Raw genomic sequence first — 19311 nt, forward strand, 5'->3', positions numbered from 1 at the left:
CCATATGATGACTTAGAGCTGTCAGAACTTTGTAGCGAAAGATACACAAATTTTGAAGAATTTTCGGCATCCAGATTGATCAAATTGAATCATCCTTCACCGGCAGCTAAGTGCCTTACTTTAATGCAATTTATGCATAATTTAAAACTTTTATCTCCATTGTGACTGTTTCATCTTCAACTTTTAACTTTATAGTGACAAACCACAATGTTTCTGCGATATATGTACTGTACATTGTTTATGGACTATTTAATATGTTGTGCAATTCATTTTGTTGGCTGATAATAACCTTGACCTTACGTCGGAACTAGTTCCAAATAAATGTTTCATTTGTAATGTAACCCGCATTATAAAAATTTGTATTGAAAAGGTGGAACTGTTAAACTAAACTTTTAATTTTATATGTAAATTCGGACATTACATGCCAGAAAGGGAGTACTAGGAAACTTGAAGAAACAAGGTCCAGTCACAGCACTGCATAAAAGATGTTCCCCCGCTCCATTTGTTCTCAAATAACAAGTAGCTGTTTTGTTTATTTACATATAAGACTACTCTACATCACTATCATCACTACTGATCTTTTTACACTCAAGAATAAATATTTTAGACCAAAGAAAGACACTGCATATTGTTACTAAAGTTTTAAGTTTGCTTATTGTTTCTCATCTCATTTTTATCATATATGACCACCTATTTTAAGATTTTCAAGATGTCTACCACAATTGTCAGTAGCTGAAGATGATCCGTTGTGGGTTGAAACATGTATTACGTGTAAAATGTGACTATAATTTCAATTTATTAAGTGGATGGTCTAACTTTATTGGAAAAGGTGGACCACTTAAAATAATTTCTTTTAAAGAAAGATTTAATGTTAAAAAACCTCTCTCTCATACTTGCCCTGCTCTCTGTCACACCGGGTGCCAGAACTAGCGCTTATATTGTTTGGCTTCCAGGGTCTTACCTCAACTTGTCATGTTGTAACAGGCACATTTAGGTGGGATTATTTCAAACATTGGAAGGCTGCCAGATAATCCGGTGATTGTTTTATAAAGAGATGGATAATCAAGGTTCTACTGTTCTGAGCAGTATCCTTGTTTTGTATCTCATGTAAAATGTTATTGTTTCAGAACCAGAATGTGGTAGAGATGTCCATACAAAACAATAACCGAGGCAGACAAGACGGAAGTGAAGCCGGTGCCAGCTCGGCTGAAGAAGCGGACACTCGACTGGACCCAGATGGGACTACAAGCGACGTTAATACCTGGAGAGGATCTGCGTGTTGAAAGTGAGAAAGTTGTAGACACGTGTGTTGTTTGACGTGAAAGGATCTAAATACTCTTTATCAGCACACAAGGAACGCTCGAGTGAAAGTTGTGTGTCGTGAGAACAATATCCGTGGCAGCTCTTAAGTGGTACTGAGTTTTAATAACAGTCTATGTAATTAGCGACTTTTTAAAACTAATGCGTATTTTATAGTATTGTTTTTATATGTTCAGTCCAGAGTAAAATTGAAACAAATATTTTATACGTACGTGACAAATAGAAGACAATAACACAAGTACCTGTTGATTGATATGTTATGGTGCCTTGTTCCTTTTAGGAATTACATGATAGACAAGTAATCTTCAATATAATATCATCACCCCAAGTATATCGGTTAATACTGAGAGTTCATGTGTAGACAGTAAGGAAATCAGAAAGTGCGATGGTGAAAGCATTGTGAACACAAATTTCAATTAACATCCCTCATTAGGATAAATTTTACTGAAATGGATGATGGTTTACTTATTGCACTTATTGAGAAATAAATTTTTTTTACAAGACGTTCACATGTATTTCACCCCAGGTTCTACAAATACTTGGTGTATAAAATATTCTCAAGTGGTAGAGACAAAAGCCATGTTGATATTAAAATATTGTAATTATAAATTGCCTCAGCCTGCATTTGTCATGCCTTCAGTTTTACGAATCTCATATTTGTCGTGCCTGTTGATATATCACTGAGGCATAACTTTCTGATCAACTAATAAAAGCAGGAATGTGGATTTCTGCTATGTCTACTTCAGTATGCATGTATTCTCCGAACACAATCATTATCTGTGCATGTGTGCATTTCTTTAGGGCTGTCTGTGTGGTCGTGTGCTGGGACTCGCAATCTCAATGTTCCTTATTTCACTTTGGACTGAACACTCTACAAATCCAATGGTTGTGCGTGATGAGAACTGGAGAATGAGACTGTGTACTGTATATATAGGGTAATATCTAGTGCAATGCAATTTAAGGGGATGTCAAGAAGAGATTGTGCTCCATTCTTCCAAGTAAGCATTGCTGTTGACCTCTCTGTTGTTGTGCTGTTTGGTGTAATCTGCAGGTATATTTCAGAACCAGTGAGAGACAAGTTAGAGAATGGATGAAATTAACATGTGCAGGGTGTATGTGCAACCTGTGGAGGTGGGTATGGAACAATGAAACAAGGAGTAAAGTCCTAATAATGTCTTTCCATTGGTTTTATATCGTATTGATTTGGACAAATATTACAGCAATAATGTGATAGGACTGGGCAGGAAGCAACTGTGACCTTAATTAAGATATGAATATGCCTGGTGAGAGAGTGGGAAAGCAAGGAAAACCATCTTCTGGACTGTCGACAGTAGTGTTCGAACCTACTATCTCCCAAATGCAATCTTAACGCTTAAATGACCCAAAAGTAAATTTCCACCTGTTTGATACTTTGCCGCCAGACCCCTCCAAGGACACAGCAGGTTGCCAACATAACAAGATTTTGGGGAAGCTCTTTTGGTAATAAACAGAATTCAAGAGACTCATTTTCATAAAATGAAATCAAACGACAATATTCGCCTTGGAAAAGAGCAGCTGAGGAGAACAGTATTTTTTAATAAAAACGGAATATCAACAAGAAAAAATTATTTCCAAAAACTTTTTTTTAATAATAAACAACTAGGAAACAGTGAATAAAAATGCTGGATACCAAAAAATGTTTAACATCTGGTCGATGAATAGAAAATGTTTTAAATTAGGTTAGAACGTAAGTAGAACCATTTTCCTTTCCCATTTCACTGCCCCACTCAGCCCTCCTCACAGATTTTAATTATTTTTAAAATTAATATTGTTTTTAAGAATAACAAGGTACTTTTTAAGATATTTTTTGAGAAGAAGAGAAATGTTTTGCAATGTAATGTGCCTGAAGATGTTCCCAGGGGATGAAACATGTACTATAAATAATTAATTTGCTTAAAGCAAATATATAGTATCAAACAGGTGGACATTTTTTTATTGATTTAATGTAAATAAGATTTGATACGGAAAATTAATCTGATTTCCTGCAATACATGACACAAATCGCTTAGCCAATTTGCTTAGTAACACTGTCTCAGGGTTATGATGTAATACGTTCCAGATATTGTGTGTTCAAAATACGACTGCACTTGGCCATGCCAGGAGCTACTGCTTGTTAATGTCCAGCTCTAAATATTGAACTACTCTGTTGGCCAGTCGCTCAGTTCTTGGTGATACATTGGTTCCTTTCGCTCTAATGTCACTAGCCCCTGAATGATCAGTTACATTTGTAACACTCCCAAATTCTTCTCTAAATTTCCATTTTGGCTTGTCAGTAATACTTCATAATTTAAATTAGGTTAGAACATAAGTAGATCCATTTTCCCTTCCATTTCACTGCCCCACAAGACTTGTGTGATGACTGTACTCAATCCATTGATGTGCCTGCTGTCCTCAACCCACTGCGGTAAAAACTAGTGCCTTCTCACCACAAGTACAATTGTATATACCTGGCTCCACATTGGACATCAGCAGCGTCTTGTATTTGTAGCGGCATTTGAAGCATTTGTCATGGTACCTAACACCTTTTCTAACAAAAAGATAGTCAACGTCCAGTCCTTGTATGGACATGCCAGTGGAGATATCATGACAACTGTTTCAGATTTCACCAGAAATACAAGATGCTGTTGAGATCTAATTTGGTAACATATAAGCATAGACACCATTAGCTTTTATAATGTGATTACATCATATCTTGGATACGGTTTGTTTCCTGACCTATGTTTGTTAGGTTGTTTCATTGCCCTGTTCACACCCCTGCAGTTTGTGTCTATAATTTTGCAACCCCTGTATATGTATTCTTGAGAATTTTTAAAGCAGTAAAGGTCTGCATCATTATTTCTTCCAGACTTGCATTTCTTTTTGTACTTTTGTAGCAGGTGAAGTTTTAAATTATTTTATCATGACATACTAATGTTATGAATTAACTAATTTCTTCATCAGAAGTAGGTGTTAATTACTATAAAATGGTTTAAGAGACCAGTACTTACTTTCAGTCATCTGATCCATTATATTATTAATTCATTTAACAAATGAGTTAATATTAATTCTTTCGATTATGTTTTAGAGTGTTGATCTCAGCTGGTTCTGGTAATTGTAGTAAGCACACACCCCATTACTGGGAGGTGTGTCTAGAGACCTTAAATAAATAATTTTAATTTGAGGAAAAAAATATGCAGCCCCTTATTACTTATACTATATTAATTTATCTATAACTTATTTTTTCAACAGCTGGTAAGTTGCTGTTCTTCCTCTCATTCTTAATGGAGTTGTGAATAATAATGTACTCTTAGTTGCTGGGTTCTGTGGTCTTGCTAGAGAGGTCATACCATCTTCCCCGGGAGATAGGGTCAGTCTACTTGCTTACATCGGCATAACTATGTGTAGTTCAGCGTGGTGAAGCATATGGTGTGTTGCTTGTGCACACTTGGGCTATATTTTCTGTTTGGGCAATACCACGCTATCATCATAGCATGTGGCTTAGTCGTCATCAGCTGTGTACCTTTCCACATGACCAAAGATCTCCGGGACTAACAGTACATGCTGTACATTAAATGCTGTAAAAATTTGTTCTATAAATAAATGTAGTATTCTTCTTGACATCTTTTTGTAATGTCCAATAAGCATTTTGTCCATTTATCATGAGGTATGTATCTATCTAAAAATATTGTCAGCCTATTTTTCTGATTAAAAAAAAAAGAAATAAAAGTAAGTCCGCCATACTAGAGAGAGAGAGAGAGAGAGGGAGAGAGAGAGAGTGTGTGAGAGAGAGAGAGAGTGAGTGTGTGAGAGAGAGAGAGTGTGTGTGAGTGAGAGAGAGAGGGAGAGACAGAGAGTGTGTGCGTGTGGTTTTTTTTTTTTCCCCGACTGTTGAGTGAATCCCATTGAAATAATTTTTGACATCCTGTCTGACGAAGTCTGCGTTGAAACTGATCCCAATGTTGTTCAACATAAGGCATCACTTGTGTATACCTCTTTACTCTCTGTGTTACCAACATCATGCTATATACAGTGAAAATTCTTATATTGAACTTCTTACTCTCATGTAACTGAAATGATCTACTTCATATTTCACTTGGTATTCTAATTTCTTTCTTATTTTATTGCATAATTATGGGAAAAATATGAAAGGTAACTTGGCGCAGAAGTCAATTTTTCTTCTGTTAAAAGTTTTTGTGCAGTTTTACAGAGTTTCATTGTAGCACAAGAAGTGCCTGACATTCAATTACCGGTATAAAGATCTGTTTCAAATCTTGCCAAGAATTTTTTTTTTTTTTCTTGTTTAAAAATTTAATACTGTAAGGATACATTTTGCCCTTGTGGCAGCCTTCAAATGAAGAAAGTTCTGAATAATGATAATATTAATGAATTACTGTACTTTATAAAAATCAGTCAAAAAAATTGAGTGTGATACAAAAAGTCTAGCTTCTTTAGCTTATAACATTGATGATTGATGCTGTGAAATGGTTTCCTATGACACCACAAGTTATTTACAGAATATTAATATTGTATATTAACTGCATTTAATAATTCATTCACTTTGCTTACCTTTAATAATTTGGAATATATCAAAGTAAATTAAAATGCAGTGAAACCTGTGATACAGTGGATTTGTAAGTAGGTCCCAGTTTACTTTCCATTTTGGACACTTCTCTGTTATGAAGGTTTTCTTTAAAAATTGTTATCTGGATCATTTTGTGTATGAAAGGTATTCTAAAAACTTCTTGAAGTAAGTGTACATATTATGTTCAGTAAAAAAAAAAAGCCATTCTAATACAGACCATGAAGGCCCATAGAGCAGAGCAGTGTAATGTAAAGATTTCAGTTCTCAACCTTGCTACTACTGTAAAGTAAACTTGTATCCTTGTCCTGAGGTAGTGCATTTCTCTCCAGCCCCCACCACCAATGGTGGTGAACTGCATGTACCATTTTCACCACATACTTGCCATTCTTAAATTTCTGGCAGTACCGGGAATCAAACCCTTGGCCCCGAGGACGGCAGCTATAGTGCTAACCGTTATGCTACGCAGGCGGACGTTGCTACTGTAAGTGGGATAAAGTAGTTATCTCTCATGGTACTCATTTTCATTGTTGACTGAATCCTTGTACTTCACTATATGCCTCTCCGAAAGTAGAAGTATAATTTCTAAATGTCTGTTATTTCCTGACAGGGCATCAAAAATTCATTCCTCCTTACCATCTTTTGGTAAGTGGCACCCTTTTTACAATACTTTTAACTGGCTTCCTGTTATGATCTCCATTGCCAAAATTTATATATATTAAATCATCCTCCTGTCTGTACTCTGAATATTAACCTGATACTTGGTTCTTTTATGCCAGACAGGACAAAAAATAATGTACATCAGGTTCAGTTTAACTTTTGTCTGTCTGTTAGAGAATCATGTGAAAACAGATAGAAGGATTTTCACAAAGCTTGGTATTTAAATTTAGAATCAGAGCAAGTGGCATCTTAGCAATAAGTTGTTCAAAATAATTCACCAGGAGGGGGATTCAGAGGGTTCTAAAACATAAAACTTGATGCATCTCTCTAACAGTTGATTTTAGAAGAAAATTGCTTGTGACAAATTTGATTTAGAACATTACAGTACTTACAAAACTTTTTTGTCCAACTTTTTTGTGATACAGCAAAAAAGTAAGGGAAGTATCATTGGTGGTCGTCTGGATGTTTAAGTCCAAGAGCTGATAACTTTGTACATCCCTCTGTACTTAACCTAATAAAAAAAAGATTTAACTGCACAGGCCAACAGAGAGCCAGGAAAAGAGTACATCACGACAAGCCGCTGTCAGGACAAGGCTGTCCATCTACGTGTCTTAGAATCCTGGCAACAGCATGAAGGTATGGCAGAAATGTGATCGTACACATGCAAACTGATAGTTCCATCAACGACGGGTACAACAGCTAACTCTGTAGAGAGCTGCTAGAGAGATAATGTCAAAGGCTTTGTACATCTGTATCTACTTTCCTTTTTTTTTTTTTTTTAATATTAAGCTGATACTAGAGCCTCCGTGGCTCAGACGGCAGCGTGTCGGCCTCTCACCGCTGGATACCGTGGTTCAAATCCCGGTCATTCCATGTGAGATATGTGCTGGACAAAGCGGAGGTGGGACAGGTTTTTCTCCGGGTACTCTGGTTTTCCCTGTCATCTTTCATTCCAGCAACACTCTCCATTCTCATTTCATAGCATTTATCAGTCATTAATATCACCTTGGGAGTGGCGACCCCATTGTAATAATAGCCTATATCGGGTTCATTCATTACATCCCTGACCTGGTCAAAGACTGGAAAACAGGCTGTAGGTTTTCATTTTCATTAAGCTGATACTGCACTTGGTTTATATACAGACTTTTGCAGTACACATGAAAGAGAAGGGCAAAGAGGGAAGACCCGAAGAAAAACAGAACCAAACACGCTATCTTCTTTTGTAATAATATTAGTCAGGATGGGAATTATAAGCACTAATAAGTTAGAGTGCAAATGTATTTGAACAAGGCGCAAGAGTCTTCTACCCGCACAACGGTTCTGCACTGAGATTTGCCTAAATATTAGCAATCTGAACTATCAGAACCCCTAAAATGTATACAACTCATCGACATAGCTGTAGAGCGACTAGATGATACTTGCGCCTTGTTCAAATAAATTTGCATTCTAACTTATTCGTGCCTATAATCCCCATCTGTAAATATCAGTATTATAATCTAAATATGTGTATTACTAATGCTGTAGGACAACTAGTGTCAACTCGAAGTGAAACAACTTCGGAGCCACGTTGCTTCCCACTGCTGAGGAGCGAGAACAGCTGAGCGAGCATGGAGGGGAAGTGCATGGTGTAATACACCCTGAAGGCCGGTGGGAGATACACGTTATTCTCTTTGCACACGACGTTGAAGCCTATATTTTCTTTCAATAAATGCACGTATACCAAAACTTTAGTTACTTAATCATCAACATTATTTATTCAGGACAGTGCTGTATTTTTCCTTTGTTGATGAATAATTTTTTTGCCCTTTTATACTCTATAGGGGCTGCCTGGCCGAGGCGGTAAAGGCGTACTCGGTTCGCCCGGAAGGACGTGGGTTCGAATCCCCGTCAGTAAAATTTAAGAAACGAGATTTCCACTTCCAGAGGTGCATATGGCCCTGAGGTTCACTCAGCCTACACCAAAAATGAGTACCAGGTTAATTCCTGGGGGCAAAGGCGGCCGGGCGCAGAGCTAACCACTCTACCCCATCACGTGCCGAGGTTAACAATGGTGGAAGCCTTTACCTTCCACTCCTCCAAAGGCCTTCATGGCCTGTACGGAGGTGACTTTGCTTTGCTTTGCTTTTATACTCTATAATCTGCATCCGGTTCGTTCCGCATGATCCATGCTCCAAATTATTATTATTCATATGGTGACATTATCTTTGTGCGGTTACTGAAAGTACCGCCACGTTGTGCAACACGCCTGTGCTGCTCTCACACGGCGGTCAGCCATCCCGAGCAGAGCAAGTAGCACCTGCTCCCTAGAGCAACTACTTGATGATGTCTGCTGTAGGAAATTTCCCCCATTTATCTCTAGCATTTTCTTGGTGAGCTGGAAGTGGACAGAAGAGTGGTAGTTGACAGATGCACCTTTCTGTCAAGTCAATCCAGTTTCCAGCCGGAGTCACTCTGATGTAGGTGCTCGTGGAGTACAGTTCTATCGTTCGTTCTATCATCACTGTTTTGCTGTGTATGAAGGCTCCAGGCCCAGGACAATCTTCTCCACCCTCTTCTGTATTTCCCTTCTCTCTTGCCTTCTATGATACTTTTTATCGGACTATATTTGTTTATTTCTGAGTACGTGATACTGAAATAAGCAGCTTTCCTGCATTTTGCATAGGTTAAGACTGGACACGATTTTCCAACACAACAGAGCACCACCTCATTGATGACATGATACACCCATGGGATCTTCAACATTCTGCAATACATCCACATTTCCATTCATTGACGAAGACGCAATGCTTCATGACTCCCCACTGAGTTTAGAATTGGAGAACATGGCTGCAAACAAATATTTTAATTTTAGCAATATACTTTGTGCAGTGGCAATTCTGGTTTTTATTTCTACATCCAAATCCCATTCTTGTTAGCCAGAATCGTAGGTACTTGAAATGTGACACTCTTCAGTGGAGTTTCTGTCCAGGGTGATAACAGTGACAGTGATTTTCTACTTTCTAATTACAGTAAAACTTGCTCAAAGGGGAATCGCAAGGGACCAAAAATATTTTCTGAATTAGAGAAGTTTTCTCATTACACAAAATATCAGGTTTTTTGGCCTTTAACCCTCTCACGGCCTATGATTCCAATTGGAATCACTAACTTTCATGTTTTCTGTGAATTTCCTAAGAAACTGTTTCGTATTCCGTTTGGAATCACTGTTCCATTTTCTTTATTTTTCCTAAAATTGCACAGAATTTTCCACAGAAACTTTATTCATTACTATTTGAAGGGGATTTCCAAGAATTTTCTTTTTGACGTGTCAAATAAATTTGGGCTGGAGAGGGCTAAACAGTAAATAGTAATTTTAAATATTATTTAGAGCTTACTTGTATCTGCACACGCATGATGCTCGGCTATTCAGATTGATGTGCATAGTACTGTGGTACACTGACTTGTTAATTATTATTATTATTATTATTATTATTATTATTATTATTATTATTACTGCATCTTATTATTATATACAGAATGATACCCGGTATATCATTTTGGCACGTTCATGACACTATATTACACTATTTCAGAATATTGAATATATGCTCCTTAAACTTGTCTCCATAATAAAACTATACAGTACTTAACTACAATAAGCTTTCTTCCACAGATCATACAAAGAAACTTGTTTCCTCTTCTTTCTAATTGTATCTTTCTGAATGCAATCCTGAGCTGGGTACGTTAGTTCAAGAAGAGTGGAAGTGTTAGATGTAATGGTAAATTGCTTTACATCACAAAAGCACTGTGGACCTGTTTGTGGGTTTGAATCTTGTTTTGATCTTCATCTTCTTGCTTATTCCTTCTTCCTTCTCATCTTTCTTGGCTTTTCTCACTACTAGAAGGGTTATAGCTGATTCAAAAATGTGTTGTGTTATAAGTTGTTCATCAGTTCGAATGAAGTTCTCTGCCTGGCAGGGAACGTTTCTTGTTCAACACAAGTTGGATATTGCCGATGCATTTTCAAGTACTTCATTCATTCCACCATCCGTATTATCACTCTCTCCAAACACGTCACTTTGTCCAAACAATGACATTGATCATAACGGTACCAGAAATGCACAAATATTGTACATAGGACTACATTAGTTCTTAATGTTTTCCGCATTGTACAAGCAGATTTTAAAAATTCTCTCATTTTTTGTTTCCGTTTCCGCATTGAGCAGATTCCACATTATACAAAAGTAAGAACGCTATAACACCGTAAGCTTTGCCGGGACCGAGAAAATAATCCGTAGTGGACAAGTTTCTGCTTTAAGAACATTTTATTGCACCATGAATTTCATTTTCTGAATGGTTATTTTAAGGCCAAACTTGCGTCGTTAATGCTGTTCAAAAGAAAATGAAGGTATTCTAAATTGTTAGCAAGTATCATGAAGTCTTCTGCATAGCAGATGGTATTTATTTGCTTAATTTGATCTTGATTCCTTTATCAATATCAAGGGCAATTCAGAAAATCTACAAATAGCATGATGGCAAAATGTAATAAGCACTAGATTCTGCTGTACCTCAAGGAGATAGGAAATTAAATTTTACATTTTACCCACCAAAATTATGAATGTTATGTGAGAGTTTGTGAAGTTAAATGTGAGAAGTTTGATTGTGTATATTTGGTGACAGAATTGCTTAGACCAAAAGTACTTCTTCACATGTTGCTGGGAATGTTTGGTTTGAAATTCTGTCAGATCTTTTTTTTTTTTTTTTTTTTTACCATGCTCAATTGCTGAATGTCTGTCTTATTTATCAAAGTTCCATGGTAATCCTATTCTATGGCTCCTGTGCTGATATCTTGCCATACGTATAACTTACTGTATACATCAGCAGCTTGCATGCAAAGAATTTGAAACACACAACAGCTGTGTTCTAAATTCTTTGAAGAGCAGCTATATTTACACATTCCTTGTCATTTCTGTAGAGTGTAGAGATTTATTTTAACAAACTAATATTTAAAAATGTTTGTCATGTCTTCCTAGTTGTGTTATAAATCATATTTTTTGTATGTTTGTTATCTTAATGTAAAATGAAGTATTTTAATAAATTAATTAGTAATCAATAAATTTTCTACTGACTTGTGAAATATTCATTTTATCTTTCCTGTTCCTTAAGATTATGGGTTCCCTTACATTGTGTCCATATATTCATTCCTTGGCTCAACAGTCACCAGTAATGAAAACGGTGCCATACCAAAAATTCAGCCACACAATTATAATGGTAAAAAAGGGAATGTTGCAAGTTACTTCCACCTAAAAAAACTGCTACCCTTCCATCTCATTTAAGATACAACTAGTTTAAACGCTCATCTTTTCCATTTTCCTGTAAGGAACTGGAACGTAGACTCACAGCACATCTGATGAAACGAAAGTTACACATTTGAAACGTGTTGGCATTTTCAACACTATGCCCGTACGGGATACAGGGGCGCTGCTTTCCTGGTTGTGGACGGCGTGTTTATAGGCAGCTGCATGTATCCCATACGGTTCCCATCCCTTGCTCGGAGGTAGTAGTTTACCTAGTGTCCACTAGAAGGCAGCAGTTATTGGGAAGTTCAAACTGAAACAATAAAAAGGGTAGTTTTTCCTTGCCAGTCCTCTACTGGAGCTCGTAGTGTGCTGGGTGCTGAGTGTGCCAAATCTGTTGTGTTGTCGACTGTGTTGTTGTACAAACATGTCCTCGCACCAGCTCAATGATAGTGATATCTTCGATATTTTATCAGGAGAAGCGAGTTCAGAAATAGATGACAGTGATGAAGACTCTGCTTGTGAAGCAGATTACATATCAAGTGATAGTTCAAGCAAGATTTTTATTTGTTACGTCACTTTCAAATGCAAGTTTTTAGCTACATTATTTTTATCCGAATACAAATGATAGAAATACTTCACCTCTCCAGAAGTTTGGGCTTATTTTTTTTGTTTAGATGAAGACACGCAGGCTGATTATTCATGTGTACCATGGAAAGAAAGTAGATGTTGGTGCAAGGAGTGCAAGGTTGGATGTGCATAGCCCAATGCTTTCATGGTTACTGGTACTCTCGGGGAAAAAATCCCAGTTCACTGTCAGGGTCCATGTTAAAATATGGTAGTGTTAAAAGTGTTAAGAGATGAATTTCAGGGACAGAACATAGAACTACTGTAATGTATCTACAGAAACTGCAAGAGTCTGTCTAACATACGGTAGCGTTCACTAATATTTTGACAAACTGCACTTTGGTGTATTTGTTATACACTCATTAAAAAATAAATAAATAAATAATCCTCACAATATAGGAGGTATCGTAGAGTCAGGTAAGTGGGTACAGAAGTAAGACAGTAGTATAAATAAAACAACAAAATATTGTACCACACCTAGCCTTTACTGGAGAGTAACAAACACCTGCAGGATGAACTTAGTACAGTGTTGAATCACCCATAGCACGTAGACGGGCAGTGATACAGTCGGACATGGAAGTGTACTGACGTCGGATGTTCTTCTGAGGAAGATGCTGCTGCAGCTGGTGCAACTGACCTTCAAAATCTGCTCTAGTTGTTGCCCTGAACGTTCTTGATGGGCAAGTTGTCTGGATACCTTACTGCCCCAATCATGTTGATGTCACAAGGGCAGGCAATAGATATCCATGTTATGTGAGGCTAGGCATTATCTCGCTGGAAACTGGGGTTGTCAAACTGCACCAGGAAGGAAAGCACACATGGTTGCATAATTTCCTGGGTGTAACGCCGCGCCATCAGAGTTCCTTCAATCACCACTAGTGGTGAGCGGGAATTGTAAGAAATGGCATCTAGAGAAATGAATTTCATTTTATGCGTCCGTATTGAACTTTGATTAAACCAAATTAAAGTAAGAAATGGCATCTCACACCATGACACCTCTCGCTGGAGTGATGTGCTGCTCTACAATGAAGCGTGGATCATCTGTACTGGCCAGGATATCTTCACACTCTAATTCAACGGCCGTCTATATCCAAACAGAACCGTGATTCGTTACTGAACACCACTCACCAGCAATGTGCAAGCTGTCCATTCCTGGCAAAATTTAAAATGTGCTCGACGATGCTCAGGATGTTAAGATAGATGTTGTAAGGGATGCCACTGCAAAAGAATTCTGCTCTACTAACTGCCTGGATATGGAAGACGATGCATAGTGACGCCCGTCAAGTGCTTAAAGCCTGTCACATTGTGAAATGAGGCTCCTTGCTGGAGGTCCACTGGGATTGCCTCAAGCCTTCTCGATACACGTGTGCACCTTCATAATCCCACTGTGTCCAACACCAATGCACAGTGTACTCAGAATGGTTCAAGTGGTGAGCAACATGCTGAAATGTCTAACCTGCCTCCGACTCGTCTAGCTGGTCAAAGGCTTGTCGAATGTGCTGTCGGGGCATGCTGCATGGTCACTCTACTTACCTCTGTGGCTCACACTAGTACTAAGGCCTTATTCAGTGTCTTGAATCTATGAATGACATAGGGATATGTACACCTCCTAGTGGCGCTTCCACACAAGCAATCAGCATTAAACACAAATGGAACATACGTCAGCCTATGATGATATTGTGTGGCAACCTTCATTGTACTTGTGCAATTTGTGTGCAGTTTTTTTTTGCAAATAGGTGTACCAGAGAACAATTAAGTGAAGAATGTACAAACAGTTACATAAGGTGCTCTATATATCAGAAACAAACATTTGCCTTTTCTAGACCTGAAGAATGAAAGGTGAAATGAGTCTACATTTGCTGGCTCATAATTATTTTGACAGTCACCATAATCGATTTATTGTCTAATACCATATTTTGTTGTTTAAATATTTGCAGCTATGACAGTCTCAGCATTGTGTCAGTCAAGTTCTTCATTACATTAGTAGATGTATTTCAATGCAACACACATAACCTCAAAAAAGAATATCTTGATCTGTGTAACTGTGGCGCCCGACGTGTTTGTCTAGTTCCACCCGCATATGCTTGATTGGATTTAACTGCAGAACTTGAACATTTGCTTTCTTAAGGTGATTTTTTACATACTGTGACATTTGTTTGGGATCATTGTCATGTTCGGAAGTCTATTTTTTCACAAACGGTTCTTTTGGAATGCAACAACATATGCTTTCCAGTATATGCCTTTACTGAAAGCTATCTATCATCCCACTGACACGCACCAAAAGAGAACGTGCTCCATGACGAGAACACCCCCATACCAGAATACTTGCTCCCCCAGGCTTCTCAGTGTGAACCGGATATCGCGGTATGCCTATGTAGGCATGATATTAGGCATGATATTAGCACTAATGAACTAGTGCAATTCATCTAAACAGCATTTAGCATAGAAGAAGAAATAAAACAGTGACATGAGACATAGCACTGAAAATTACTGGATAGGACATGTCATGCCTGGCCCCCAGTGTAATGACGCTTGTGCCCTCTAGCTTCATAAACTTATGGATATTCTCAGGCCAGGTAACGAAGGAAAAGGCAAAAGGATAAAGATGAATACTAATGTTAAAAGGTCATGGTGGTGGTGGTGATTGTTAAGTACAACTGGGCAACCATCTTCTATTAATACTAAACAGAGGGAAAAAATGGAAAGGGTAGGACAGTTCAAAAAATGAAGGTACGGGCAAACAAAGACAAAAGGCACAAAGGGCGTGAAAATGAAAAACACCCTAGGACTCAACACCTAATCCTGTTGGGGTTGGGAAAGAACAAGAGTTGACCAAGGAAGGTCGAATAGGAAAGATGAAAGTGAGGAGCATGGTACAAGTAAGTGGAGGCAATGCCAGAACTTGGCTAAGTGCCCTGTGGTCGCCAACCCACGCTTTCAAGTTAAGAACTCCCGGGGCCCCTTTTAGTCGCTTCTTACGACAGGCATAGGATATCGTGGATGTTATTCTATCGCCCATACCCACAGGGGGATCGTATTTATCACTGCCCACATTAAGACAATGCATATGTTAATATGATCTCCCATAAAATGTTGAAGCCCACACTCCGGATGAAACTAGAAGCAGAAACAAGCTCGTTGGATGTTGAGAGGTGGTGAGGGTGATGGTGATTAGCCTACTGTTTTAAGAGGAAGTACAACTTTGCAACCATGCATGTGCTATACACAAAATGTCAGGTTTTACATGTAGCCATCTTTGGATATCCGCCTATATGGATTTCCTGGATTTTCCCTGGTCCTTATTGATTCCACTGCTATGATACCCGATCATCTCATCTCTACTTGGTAGCACTCTGAGCTTGGAGAAAGGCCAATATTTCTTTCAGTATCATTCCTTCTAATCTTTCCTACTGTCTCTTTCTCTTCTTATAATATTGACAGCATGTCGGAGACATTGTAGCTTGTGTTGATCGCAATGCTGAGGGCGCGTGTGCCCGAAAAAACCCAACAAAAAACATGCTCATATACACTCAAATAATCACCAAACAACTCAGTCAACCATCCTAGAGACCATTCAAGGTATTGCTCTAGTTTTCTTTTACCCGACCACACCAACAACTGACTTCTTATTTATTTATTTAATTTTGTAGCTTGTTAAGAAGAGAAATGTGGATGTGGGCACAGATGATATTGGACGCGGAACTTCCGACAGTGGGCATCCACGTTAGCGCAACTGTGATAAGGGAAACACAAAATAATATAAGTTCCCATACTCCATGGTGGTCGCCAACCTTCTGTGAGGAGACAGCACCAGTAGATGAAAAAGTGGCTGACTTTTTATGTTACCGCATGTATATAAATTTCCACTCAGCATATAAATACAGTAGATACGGTACAAGTTTATCTTCATAGGCCTGGCTAATCATAACGATACAACAAGAATACACTATGTTTAGGGGAACCTAGCATGGAATATCCCTGCTTTGGGACATAATACAGTAAGGGTGTATTCTGCCCGAAGGCAGTTCCGAACTTCCGCAGAGGTGTGCCTGAGCTGGAGTTTATGTGCGGTAGGTTGGCCAGTTCCTTTCTGCTCCTCCATTCTCTTACCAACAGCGCGTGGCAACCCATCCAAATCTTGACCACACCCAATGTTGCTTAACTTCGGAGATCTCACGGGAACATAATAATCATACATATTCTTAAAAACTACCTTAATCTCTCTCTCTTCTCTTCATCTCCTTGTATGTTGTTGGGCTTAGTTTTAACTCCGTACCCAATAACCACACCGTTTGGTAATGCACTTATTTGTGTTGAAAGAATATCCGTAAGTTCTAGGTTGGTAATCCTGGGTAATGCAACCTTAATCAACTAATCGAGTACCGGTAGCATTTTTCTTCTTTTCAAAAGAAGCACAGATTGATTGGCTACTCGATGAAGGACGAAATCGGAAAATTCGAGACACTCAACACACTCGCCACGAAATCCGACAAGATCACTTTTATGCAGTTCGCGCTGGTTCCCGGTGGTGAGTGGACGTGACTATCGGTGCTAGCGTATTAATCGGTATAGTGTGCGAGTGGTTCGGTGTTGGTAAGGTGTTCAAGTTTCTTCGCTTCCTTGGGAGTGGTGTGGGAGTCTTGTGAGTAATTATATGTATTAATTTCTCAACTCCCTCCGAACCTCATGGCGGAGTCGAGTGGGGGACAGCGTATGGAGGAGGAGTCAATTGAGGTAGATAGTCGTGAGTTCTCTTTGGATAACACCCTCGTGTTAAATGACCCACCCCCACCTGATAGTAACCGTGCTCCCTCTCCTAAAGTTGATGTGTATTCTCTAAAACCTGACACACAGACATATGATGAGACACATACGGGACCCTACGTAGTATTTGTGGAGGCCATTGCTGACGGTAAGAAATTGGGCAGCATCCATCCCATGGCTTTGGGAAAAATCTTTTATGATCGTAAATTTCAGGGTGTTACTCAAATTGCTCGGCGAGGTCGCCAGAGGATCCAAATTGAGTTTACTTCACGAACAAAAGCTAACGATTTTCTGACCAACCCTATTTTAAAGGAAAAAACCTTAAAGCGTTTATTCCTTCTGCGTCAATCTATAAAATAGGCGTTATTCGAGGGGTTGATAAAGATTTATCGGTCGAGGAACTTTGTAAGGTTGCTGAATCTACTGCCCCATTAGTCGAAGCACAGAGAATGAACCGACGCTCCTTTCAGGATGGCCGCGTCAGTTACATTCCCACTGGTACCATTAGACTCACGTTTCGTAGCCAGACTCTCCCGGCTTTCATTTCCATCTACCGAGTTCGTACCCAGGTCGAACCATTTGTTTTCCAGCCGACGATTTGCCGGCGATGCCAACGATACGGCCACACCAGAAAAAACTGTAGGGCTCAACACCCTCGATGCGCTAATTGCGCACATGAACATGAAACTACCGAATGTAAGAATTCTACCCGCCGTTGTCTCAATTGTTCAGGAGAACATTCCGTAGGTTCACTTCAATGCCCAGAACAAAAACGGCAACAGGAACTGAAAAAACAGCATGCGTTGGCCGTCCCTCAGTTATCCTCAGAGTCCTTTTTTACTCCGACAGCCAATAGATTCCACCCCCTTTTGACCTTACACAACTTTCCTCCGCTTCCGAGCACTTCGTCTTTTCCTCAACTCCAGCCGACGAGAAAGCGAAAATTTACGGCGGTTGTTTCATCGCCTCCACCTAGTCCGGATCGTTCGCCAGGTTACGATGTCAAGGGATATCGTGCTCTTCTCAAACAGCCTCCCTCTGTCACCACTGCTATACATCCTATACCTTCCATATCGGGGACGAACCTCCCGGCCACTTCCAGGCATGTAGATTCTACTGTATACTCAAAGCAAGACAGTTCCCGGGCTTCGAACCCGGTATCGGCTACCATTACAGCTATTTCTAATAAACTCTCTGCCTATGCCCGGGCGGCTGAAAACGATGCTAAATGGTCTAAAATGCTCCTCACCATGCAAGAGGAAGTTCAGTCACTACTCCATTCATTAGTATCATTTATATCGTTACATGATCATTCTTCAGTGGAATGCACAGAGCGTAGTTCACAAGAGACATGAAGTTTTCTTACTCATTGATTCTTACAAACCTCATATCATTTTCCTTAGTGAAACTTGGTTGGCTCCGGCCAAACATTTTCATATACCCCATTATACTGTTATTCGTCATGACAATTATGGTTTTGACGGGGCGTGTATTTTGGTCCATAACAGCCTATCATACTCGTCGGTACCATTAACGTATAAAATACCTGGTACACAGGCGGTCGCCATTGTGATCAACAACATCCATTTTATTTCCATCTATTGCCCCCCGAGAATTCAAGGCACTTATGCTGATTGGGCGACTTTTTTCTCACACCTGCCGCACCCCTTTCTTCTGGGGGGCGATTTAAACGGGCACCATCGGAGTTGGGGATGTGACGTTTCGTGCCCTAAGGGCAATAAAATAGCTAAATTAGCGGCATCACATCATTTACGGATTTTGAATGATGGGTCACCTACTCGCGTTACGCCCCCTTCTACAAATAAAAGTGCTGTGGACTTAACTATCTGTTCGAGTAATCTGGCGCACCGTGTGGAATGGGAGGTCGTCAAGGACACCCATTCCAGTGACCATTTCCCTATCTTTATTGGGTTGGCTGACGGTCTCCCCGCAGCTCAACCCCCGGTTAAAGTAAGCAGACGAATGTGCAACTTCAATTCTTCTCAGTTTCAACATTTTTTAGCCCACAAGTTTGCAGCCTTAGGAGGTCAACCGGTGTCCTACAGTTCC

At 39.2% G+C, this 19311-nt stretch overlaps 1 protein-coding gene across 2 annotated transcripts in view; it reads left to right on the plus strand.

Moving 5' to 3' along the window:
- LOC136883248 (interference hedgehog) overlaps positions 1-2962 on the plus strand; it is a 304457-nt gene extending 301495 nt beyond the window's left edge. For both annotated transcript variants that reach the window (XM_067155456.2, XM_067155458.2), the window contains one exon: positions 1128-2962. In XM_067155456.2, the coding sequence (XP_067011557.2) occupies positions 1128-1283 (156 nt within the window). In that variant the 3' untranslated portion in view covers positions 1284-2962. The remainder of the gene's footprint in view (positions 1-1127) is intronic.
- Positions 2963-19311: the final 16349 nt, after the last annotated feature.

This window comes from Anabrus simplex, chromosome 11, assembly GCF_040414725.1.
Source record: "Anabrus simplex isolate iqAnaSimp1 chromosome 11, ASM4041472v1, whole genome shotgun sequence".
Classification (NCBI taxonomy): domain Eukaryota; kingdom Metazoa; phylum Arthropoda; class Insecta; order Orthoptera; family Tettigoniidae; genus Anabrus; species Anabrus simplex.